Source organism: Epinephelus lanceolatus, chromosome 6, assembly GCF_041903045.1.
Source record: "Epinephelus lanceolatus isolate andai-2023 chromosome 6, ASM4190304v1, whole genome shotgun sequence".
Lineage (NCBI taxonomy): Eukaryota > Metazoa > Chordata > Actinopteri > Perciformes > Serranidae > Epinephelus > Epinephelus lanceolatus.
This window is the reverse complement of record NC_135739.1, coordinates 38186612-38197324: the sequence shown is the minus strand read 5'-3', so window position 1 is coordinate 38197324 and position 10713 is coordinate 38186612. Positions and strand designations below refer to the sequence as shown.

At 41.4% G+C, this 10713-nt stretch overlaps 2 protein-coding genes across 3 annotated transcripts; one reads left to right on the top strand and one right to left on the bottom strand.

Moving 5' to 3' along the window:
* Positions 1 to 268: 268 nt before the first annotated feature.
* c6h8orf82 (chromosome 6 C8orf82 homolog) lies at positions 269 to 3893 on the bottom strand. Its single transcript, XM_033620954.2, has 3 exons — positions 3595 to 3893; positions 3445 to 3493; positions 269 to 2387 (listed from the first exon to the last, which is right to left on the bottom strand). Exons 1-3 carry the CDS (start codon positions 3757 to 3759, stop codon positions 1891 to 1893), a joined length of 711 nt encoding a protein of 236 aa, XP_033476845.1. The 5' UTR covers positions 3760 to 3893; the 3' UTR covers positions 269 to 1890.
* Positions 3894 to 5212: 1319 nt separating this feature from the next.
* On the top strand, positions 5213 to 10601 carry LOC117253540 (MARVEL domain-containing protein 3). 2 transcript variants are annotated; one of them, XM_033621047.2, is made up of 4 exons: positions 5213 to 5478; positions 5891 to 5993; positions 6878 to 6996; positions 9026 to 10601. In XM_033621047.2, the coding sequence occupies exons 2-4, from the start codon at positions 5893 to 5895 to the stop codon at positions 9682 to 9684; spliced, it is 879 nt and encodes a 292-aa protein (XP_033476938.1). In that variant the 5' UTR covers positions 5213 to 5478; positions 5891 to 5892; the 3' UTR covers positions 9685 to 10601. The 2 variants fall into 2 exon arrangements, with proteins under 2 accessions (XP_033476938.1, XP_033476937.1); XM_033621046.2 differs by having other exon boundaries at positions 5888 to 5993.
* Positions 10602 to 10713: the final 112 nt, after the last annotated feature.

Below are 10713 nucleotides of genomic sequence, written 5' to 3'. Positions count from 1 at the left end.
CTCCACACAGATAGTGCTGAATTGTAGATAGATGCATTTTAAAGTTGGAACTCATCTGCAAAGTGACTCCATCATGTTGTAGTGTTAAAGTGCAAAACAGCACAAAATGGAATTAATATAAATGTATTAAAATTACAAAGTGCCATACTTGAGTAAATGTACTTTGTTACCTTCAGGGAATTGGTATAAAAATCTTCAGTGACAATTTCAGCTAAAACATTTTTTTTCATATCAGGAATATTACAGTATAAAAAAAGCAAACAAGATATTCAGAGTAAATCACTTTATTAAAGAAGGATCTGACTGTGAACATTCAGTAGTTTATTCTAAAGTGCTTCTCATGAAGTTGCTTTGCCACTGAAAATGATCCTGGTGTTATTCACATACAAATTAATAGTATTTTCTTTCTACCATAGGCTATAATAAAAACTCTGAATACTATTCAATTCAAATTTGTACTTTCTGTTGCAGACATCTGCATCAGAATATACTTTATTCAGTTGTTGTTTGACATATAACTATCTGTAGTCAATGTGCCAAGTAACTGCTCTCTTTTTCAAATCAGCTTTGCTTTCATTACCTACTTTTTACTTTGGATTAAAGGTCTAGTGTGTGCGAGTTAGTGACATCTAGTGGTGAGGTTGCAAAGTGCAACCAACTGAAATTTCTCCCATGAGCCATGTGTAGGTGGACTGTAGTGGCCAACGCAAAATGCGAATATCCCTATTTAGAGCTGGTGTTTTGTTTACCTTTCTGGGTTACTGTAGAAACAACATGGGGACCAGGCCTCCAGAGAGTGCGCCCGACTTTGAAGTCAATGTGACGTAGTGTCCAAACCAAGTAACTCCAACTTCCTGGTCCATCACGTGATTATTGTCAGAACTCCCATGAAATGACTCGTTTAACTCTTGGGATTTGATCCCCGCAGTCTGATGACATTTTGAAAGTGTAGACAAGCTGCACAATCAAATCAATTTATTCCCATTCAAGTTACCAGAGGGTTTAAGAGAAGTTTGGACAATCAGGCTAATTTTACACACAGAAGTTGAACTTTTTTAGCTTCATACGTCACTGAGCAACTTTCATAAAAAATAAATGGGGCCACACCTCCAAAGCTGTATCCAGTTCTCTTTCTACAACCATGACGAGGACCCACTTCGTTTGTAGATATAAATGGCTCATTCTAAGGTAACGAGAAGAAAACAATTCTTAGTTACAGGTGATTATACACTAATGAACACATAGTTATGAACATTATATCCCATTTCTGCTGATGTATCCCCCTAAATCCTACACACTGGACCTTCGATTAAGGTTTCACCTGAGACTGAATGTCCTCTTTACACATGCAGTTTACACATGCAGACACAGTGCCACCAAGTCTGAGCTTCAAGCACACTGTAGCTTCAGCCTCTCCAACCTGGGGGGCAGGATGATAAATACAGTCATCATTGAGATGATTTACAGGAAAGCAAATAAAAAAGATAAAATTCTATTACACCCCGCTACAGTATGTTAATCTTAAGAGACTTTTCTCTTATCTTTCTGTGTGACATACTGGATAATTAAACCTGTTCAGGACCATGAATATCATTCAAATTAATCCAAAGAAACTAAAGGGAAAATAAGTTTAAACTGCAACCTCTAATGAAGGGAGACAATGCTTTGTTTGTGGGGTCTTGAGCCAAAAACACTCTGCATCATCAGTGAATATCGCTTCTCACACATCATGTAAATGAGGTTAGGAGGACACATCGGCTCTTGCCTCAAACAGTAACAATCACAATAGTGAGAGTGCAGTCTCATTTCACACTGCCAGTATGGGACACGGATGGCGTATGTGGGCAGCATTTCAAAATCTAAGGTACACCTTTAAACCTGTTCTGGTCATTATCCCAGTTCTCCCTGTTCCCCGCTGCCCTCCTCCTCAGTGGGAAAGCAGCCTGCCAGCTCATTGGTCAGCAAGTGCTTCTGTCCTCCCCAGAGAAAGTGTGTAGGCTGTCCTGATTGGCCATGCTCCGAAGCATAAACAAAGAATGGGCTGAGCTCAATGGCCAGGGCTGACCTGACCAGACCGACCCCTCCTCCGCGCTCTGAGCAGGGGTGGTAAACTCGTCCTGTGACAGGATGCATGTACAGTGCCTCAGGGCGGAACGGGGCGGACAGCTTCTCCGCCCCGCCGCAGTACGATAGCAGCTCCTGATTTCCCTTGATTTCTGGTGACCCTTCAGGACTCTGCAGCAAATGGGTGAAGACCACAGGACGGTCATCGCAGCGCAGGAAGTTCCTCTCCCTGCCACATAAGGATATGTAGGGGAAGTCCTTCTCATAACGACCGCTCTGATTTGTGCGCAGCCGACTGAAGAAAAAGACCAGGAACGGTTTATCTAGCAGTAAAGAAACAGGGATGATGAAGAGATTCTGAGCAATACAGCAAGACAAAGACCATACAATGGAAAATATGAGCTTTGCTCTAATGCTAATAATTAGTCAGATCAGAATTATATTAAGGGCATTGGCAGTGGTTTCACACTTCAACCCACAGTCACATGTTCAGCCTTTCTTAGAACAAATTTGATTACTTGTAATTTTGTAGGAAAATACGTGCCACTAAAGCACAATATTCCCTGACATCAGGAGGGATCTGGGTCCTACTTCATTATCTGATCTTGAGACCCTGTCTTAAAAATATTCTGTTTTTCTTAATGCCAACAAAGTTCATTAAACAATGATTTATCTACTAACAATGGGCAGCTGTTTCAGGGAAATCATTGAGCCTCTTCTTGATATAAAACTAAATATGTATGAATTTAGATCTTCAAAAGGAACCAATGGGCCTGCAGCTGACAGCCAGACAGGACAGAGAAATAAGAAAGTATTGAGAGACAGACTAACACATACTTGGTTTTAGTCTTTTCATTGAATTTGTTGACAAGAACAGCCTTATCTTAAGAGAGAGTGTCACATCCAGTTTTAAAACCTAAACTATTTTAGCAGATGCTGTGACCGATTACATGGTGCATATCCTAAATATATTTAAGTTTTATTAAATTACCACACTGCAAACCTGATGCTATATGATATTCCAGGTTAGGGTTACTGTACACAGTGAGCAGAGATGTGGAAGAACAGGTGGTTGATAGAAGTTAATCCTGCAGTTCTATGTTTTTTATATATAGTAAACTGTTAAAATGTGACAGTGTCCCCTGTACAGATTCAGCTCTGCTGTTCTCAAAGTAACTTGCTCGGTTCGAGCGCCAACTTGTTTAACATGGTAAACATGCATATTCCCAAACCTGTCAGACTGTTCCTTTAGGCTGTTTTATACTTGAGTTATAGTCAGGTGGAGGTAATTGGGAATAGTCACACGATCTAAGTAGGGATGGATTTTGGCTGACTTATGAGCTCTATCTGTGTTGTGGGTGTGTGGGTGTTCACTTTTACCTTTGAAGCAGGTGACAAAGTTCTTCACTTTAGTGTCATCGAGGAAAAGCTGTAAGTGGAGCACACAACAATATGTCATGCTGGCGGGAGAATCTATAGCATAGATATATTTTTTTTAAGATTTTGTTTTGTGTCACTTCACACGCTCACCTGTCCTTGGTGGTCAATATAGTAGAAGTATTCTCGGATACGTGGCTCCGGGCTCTGGCCCTGGATGTATGTAGCGGTGCTTCTGGAGGTGGTGTAGACGGTGGGCAGGCAGCGCAGAGCGGTCAGACCTCTGCAGCTGAGAGCCGCTGTCCGGAGGAACAGCATGGCCGGACAGGAGCACAGACGGTAAATATGTCCCTGAATAAGCCCAGACACAGAGAGGACGACCAGTGTGTCAGCAGAAGTTACACTACACTAGCTTTGACCTCATGTTATTGTTTACTAAGCTGTAACCCGGAAGTATTTTACTGCAGCAACAGCGTCAGGTTTTGACTGCTGCCACCTAGTGGATATTCATCAGACTGTTGTGTAGTTCCTTCTATTATATTCACAACTTCATACAATACATATTCAGTACAATACATCAAAGGTAAACATAAAGGTACAGAGTCAACATACAAAAATAATCATAGAAACATTTTCAAAGGTCTTATATAGAATGATTTAGTAGTAGCAGTAGTAGTAGTAGTATAAAAGATAATAATTAACCAATAATTAAGTAGGTCTGGATGTAGAATTGGACCAGGAGCTGGTCTCTCCCCTCCTTTTCCCTGTTTTCCCCTCTTTTTATCAAACAGCCAATCATCCAAACTTTATTTTAATATCGCAGATTATTCTGTTAAAGTGGACCAACACTGACATGCCCTCTTCACAGTTATAACACAAAATATCATGCACAAACATCCAGCAGGTTAATTTGTATTAAAATATATAATATAGAAATATAAAATATGTAATTTTAATGTAGAAAATCTGAATTAAAAATGAAAGGATTTGGATCATACTTTTGACTGAGTCCTGTGTTGTCTCAACAAAAGAAGTAGGCTAACAACTTCCAGTGGAGTCACCGGATTAGGGGCCCAGTGAACACATGGGTCCCTGGGCCTGCATGTGCCCTGTAGACCTGTTTGATAATCCATCCATTGATAGCCAATTAATCTTGTGAGATAGTTTCTATGTTTTTCTCTTTTTAGTTTTACAGTATATATGCCTATCTTTTACTGTTTATTTTTTACTTTCTATGTTTATCTACTTATTTTTGTCCTTATGCTGCCACACACAAACAAATGTCCCCTTTAGATATCAATAAGGGTTACTGACCTTGCTTATGGCAGAGAAAAATATCAAATCCTTACATTGGAGAAGCTTCAACTAGCAAATGTTTGTAATATTTGCTTGAATAATGACTTGAACTACTAATGGATCCCTAATTGCTTAGTCGTTATAGTTGTCCATATATAGTCCATAGTTGGTTTTCAACAAGTCAGTGACTTATATGAATGCATGAGCCATAAACAGTGCCAGCAGCCTACACATTGTACAGTAACTTGGGAATGTGTCATTCCAAGCAGAAAGATGTGAATACAGTTGAGTGGACACAACAGGGCTCTTCAGGGAGCTGCATGTAAATCTCTTGACTGAAAAAAAGAAGCACACAAACAACAACATTCCTCCACAACACACAGACAGACAGACAGACAGAGGCTTCTGCTCATGTTAAAAGGCCAACACCCCCTAAAACAGAGTATAAACAGAGGCTTCTTTGGCTGCACTGATAGGGACTGGCAACACAAAGCGGCTGATTCAGAGGAGCTGGTAATGAGTTGAACACCATCCAAAAAGCCTTCAGTTGTGAAGCTCCAGCTGTGAGCAGAAGACACATTCACCTACCTGAACCTGTAGCGTCCCTTCCTCCTCCTCTTCCCCCTCCTCTTCCTCCTCCTCCTCCAGGTAGGGTGGAGCTGTTTGTACCTGGACAGGAAAGAGATAGAAAAATGGCGTTATAGTCGGACTTTGGAGTGCTTTCAACGACACATATTCACAGTAAGTCTTTGATGTCTGGGATTTTAATTAACACTTCATTAGCGAGACAAGTGTTTTTAAGCTAACGTTAATTTAACGAGCTAACACACCATAAAGGCTGCAGAGCCATGTTTTCCTTTTTTGACCACTTTTGACACCACAAACCTTCTCCGCTGTTTCTCGACGTGAAGTTTATAAAGCTTAATTTCAAAGGAAAGAGTGTTTCTGGTTTGTTTTTCATCACAAATACTCTTTAATGATGATGTTTATGTCCTCACTTCGGCTTCCGTCAAGTCTATTGAAATTCACTTTAAAGAAACCACGGTAATATTAGCACAAACACATTTTTTCCACGTTACGTGTTTCTTATATAGTAGCGCGTACAGTTTCTGTATTGTTCAAAGGTCAATTCTGTATCGGTTTCGATCAGCAGGTATGAGCCAGCCGCCCCGTTCAAACCGGGGACACCGGGAGAGAAACGGAGACCACCGACACTACCGGGACTCCCACGATGACAGACAGTCATCAGGCGACAGGTGTGTTTAATGTGCTGTCAGTAAAGATCAGAAATCCCACTGTTTCCCTTCTAATATTATATCTTATCTGACCTGTCCTGAGTTCATATGTGAATGGATGTCAGTGCTTAGTTTTAAACTCTGTATTTGTAATCATCTTTTTCATTTTTGTCACATTGTAGTTATTTTAAAAGGTTTGAAATTAAATAAAAGTATCCAAAAACTACAAAGAAACCTCGCCAGAATTAAAAAAAAAAAAAAGACTATTGACTATTTACATTAGGCCAGGAGTCATTCATAAGGAGTTAGTTGAATAAAGTTCAGTCCAACACCACTATTGTAGAGTGCATTGTTATTGTTATTATTATTATTAGGCATATTGGCCTATTATTTTAGGGCACATTGTACAGTATATCATAAGTTAAGCCAATGTTCTCAGGTGCCACATAACTGTAGTTCACTGTATCTTATTTATTTATGGCCTTTGATTGTTTTTTGTTTATCATCTTCCTCCTTGAATGTCACATTTGTTTCTGGGGGTTTTATGCATATTGGCTACTGTAACAATCCAATTAGGGATTGTCTATCTGTCTATCTTACCACTGTATCGATCTGACTAACAAAAAGGATATGTCAAGCTTCAATATCTTTCTTACTATACATGTAACTTACAATGTTGCAAAACAAATTTGAAATCAGCAAAGTAAAAAATATTGCTGAATTAAAACTTTTTTTTCCTGTCATACTGTTCTCACAGTAAAACAAAAACATGGAGAGGTTCAGTGCTACAGTGGTGCAAAGTGTCCACATTTTCTATATCAGTCTTAAATATGCTAGACCAAGCTAGAAAAATAAGTAGAGGAGAACTTCCTCAGTGTCATTATGCGTGTGTTTCTGTGCTCCAGGTCTTCCTCTCGACCTCCATACTACCCCAGAGAAGCCGACTCCCCTCCCAAACATGTGCGGGAAGTCCCACGAGTTGAGCACCATGAGTCCAAATGCACACACATTTGCTCCAGGAGAGGTAAGTCCAGATCAGAGTGGAAATATCTGGATTAATCATATGAAAGCTCTTCCCATAGAAGCTGCTACGTCACAGGGCGGACTTTGGTTTCAGTCTCACTGCAGCTCAGTCCTTCCCTCTGTGAATACTGGGCTGACCGGTTTCTGGTGTTTATAGGCCTCTTTTCTCACACTTTAGACTTTGGCAGCAACATGGCCCTTTTAAGAAAGAGAAAGCGAATAACCTGATAGCTGAGTCTAACAGATTAATCACATGTGTCTGTTCATTTCCATATAAAGCGTTGATCCTCTTGGAATGTTAATAACATGGAATTTTAATTAATAGTTTAAGTCATTTATCAAGCAAAAGTGCTTCACAGGTTTTGGTTTCCAGCTTCTCAAATGTAAGGATATGTGACTGTGGTCTGTTTCATGTCATTGAAAATGCAATATATTTGGGTTATGGACTGTTAATCAGACAGAGCACTGCATGTAAAGGTATCACCTTGGGCTCTGGGAACCTTGGACAAGCATTTTTGCTGTGGCATTTTATGAAATGACGAATCAATTTAAAAAGTGTAAAAATAGTTGTTAGATAACCATTAATGCAGCCCTATAAAAATACACACGTGACCTCATAATGATTAACATCAGCACTGATATGTTAGCCAAAAGGGACAGTTCACCCCAAAGAGATGTCTGCCTTCTCTCCAATGTAATGGAACTAGATGACACTCTGCTTGTGGTTCTCAAAGCGCCAAAAATACATTTAAAAAATTCACGTGCCTTTCCAGAAATCCTGATTCGGTAACTCAAGATAATCCACAGATCTTGTTGTGAGGGGTTTCATGTAGGGACTATTTCTTTCTACCAAACTAAACCTGTCAACCATATCACTGCACAGAAGGGAGCGTGTATCTTTTGCAAGCTCACTTTATACCACTGAGCTAGCTAATGATAAAGCTCAGCTGAGGAGGAAGCCATCAATGTTACACCCCATACTGTCATGTCCACGAGCTTCTCGCTAGTGAGGAGATGCACACATCCTTCTGCTCAATGATACAGCTTGCAGGTGTATTTTGATAGAGAGAAAATAGTTCCCACATAAAACGTCTCACAACAAGGTCTGTGGATTATCTTGAGTAACGGGGGAATGCTTTCTGGAAAGAGACATTGCTGTTGAATTTTTCAAATGTATTTTCTGAGCTGAGTGCCATCCTCTTCCAGTATATTGGAGAGAAGGCAGACATCTCTACGGCTGGTATCTCCAATACTCGGCAACTCACACTGAAACAGTCTAGATTGATAAAAAGCACACAGATGTGTCACAGTAAACATGAGGAAGTTGGTGCTGTGGGGCCCAAAGGCAGTTCTCCAATTTGCCCGGCTGGTAACCTACTTTGTCAGACTATCCATCCATCCATCCATTTTCGTAACCGCTTATCCTCTTGAGGGTCGCGGGGGGCTGGAGCCTGTCCCAGCTGACATTAGGCGAGAGGCGGAGTACACCCTGGACAGGTCGCCAGACAGGGCTGACACATAGAGACACACAACCATTCACGCCTACGGACAATTTAGAGTCACCAATTGTCACCAATTAAAATCCCCAACCTGCATGTCTTTGGACTGTGGGAGGAAGCCGGAGTACCCGGAGAAAACCCACGCTGACACGGGGAGAACATGCAAACTCCCCTACTGGGATTGAACCAGGAACCCTCTTGCTGTTAGGCGACTGTGCTAACCACTACTCCACCGTGCCACCTTTGTCCTACTAATTAATGATAAAATAATCATTAATTGTGACCCTGATTCTCACTTAAGTGCATGGAGGCAGATTAGTTTACTGTATTATATGACTTAATACTAGTGTAATTTACTGTATTTTGTAAGGATTCTTGTTTTTCACACTTGTTTGTTTCTTTGTTTTGTGCACTGTGGCACTGCAGGAACACTGTTTCTTTTTTATACCAAGCAGTCCACTGTATATGGAGGGAATAACAGCAAATTGTACCTTGATCTGATTTTATGATCTCATTCCTCACCTGTTTTAGGCATTGTGCTGATTTGTGCCGTACTGACCAACAGCCTTGTCCTGATCTGCGTGGTTGCAGCTCAGATGGTGACGTCAGGCATGTCCTCCATGGGCGGGCTGGGCGGCTTCAACATCAACTCAAACTTTAACTTGCAGGGCACCGAGCTGCAGCAGGTACGAGACCTGGACATGCAGTACAGCCAGATGAGGGCGCCGGGCATCTACGGTGGCATCGCCTTCAGCCTGACCTTGGGGGTCCTCTCGCTGCTGTTTGTTGTCGCCGGGAACAGACCGCCCCACTTGATGTCCCGGAAGCTTCTGTATGGAGCGCTGGTGTTTCAGGCGGTGGGTGCGGTGGCTTACGTAGTGGCTGTGGGGCTCTACCTGCACTTTATCATCAGGGTCAACTCCACAGATGTGTGTCAGCAGCGTGAGAGGCTCTACGCCAGGAATGGATACACGTGGATGAACTGTGATGTGAGCGGGGCAGATGCAGCTGTGGCTCTGTTTGGGCTCATCACAGCCATCCTGTACACCGCCGGCACGGTGCTCACCATCCAGACGATCCGAGGAGTGAGGCGCTATCTGCAGGAGCGGAAACGCAGAGATGCAGAAAAACAGCGGGTCCGGGGCCACCCACAGGGATACCCACTGAGGGCTGAAACCACCTCTGTGTGAGAGAACGGACATCTGGGGCCTATATCACAAATAAGATCAGTGGGTTACCAATATGACTGTGGCTCTCTGGTATCATGAAGCTGGCTCACTCTTAACCAGGGTTAGATCACCATGGAAACCTATGCTGCACAGCTAACCTGCTCTGAAGCAGGTTATGTTCAGAGCAGCATCTTTCCTTAAGGATCCTAACACGGATAAAAGTAATGAGTTTACTTTACAACAAACTGACTGTCTGTGTTGATGCTGATTTTATACCCTTCCTGCCATCACTGCAGCTCAGGATGACATGAAGTTAAGTATTTAAGTTTTTTAGACTCAGTCAGTCAGATAACTTTAAAGTAATTGTTTATCAGAACAAAACTCCACATGCACTGTAAATTACAAATACAAAATTTTGGTACTGCTCTGCTTTGACAGCAGTAACAGCTTCTCACTGCTTTAAGTGTGTCACATTCTAGGTGTGTGATTTCTATTGTGTATTTAATCCTGATAAACAGCAGTTTTTGCTGCAGCTGCCTATAGCAGTTTCATTTTATAAAACATTAAATACTCCACTGTAAGTTTTCTGAGAGTGCACTTGTGGCTGGATCACTAAACACAGTGAACTGAGCCAGTTAATGAGCAGCGTCTTAAGCTTTAGTTATCCAGGATCATCAATGTTGGGCTCAGTGAAGCCAGGTCAAAGAGAGCCAGACTTAACCTTCACTTGCTTTGTGATACAAGTCCAATCTGTTTGTACTGTAAGTTGGATTATACTGTGTGAACTCAGTCAGGGATTTATATGAATGTTTTTAACATGTACACTAATGTTTAATTCATGTGCTTTTATATCAAAGTGTGACTTTATAATGCAAAGTTTTTAAAAGTGAAACTGTACAAGAATGTATCTACTCCAGATTAAACCTCCATCAATGAGATTCTGTTTAAGACTGCTCTGTTTATGATTACAAGTGTGATAAAGAAAACAGCCTATAGGGGGCACCTGAACTCTGTACAACTCCTGTTGTGGTCACTCTGTATCCCCTCCAG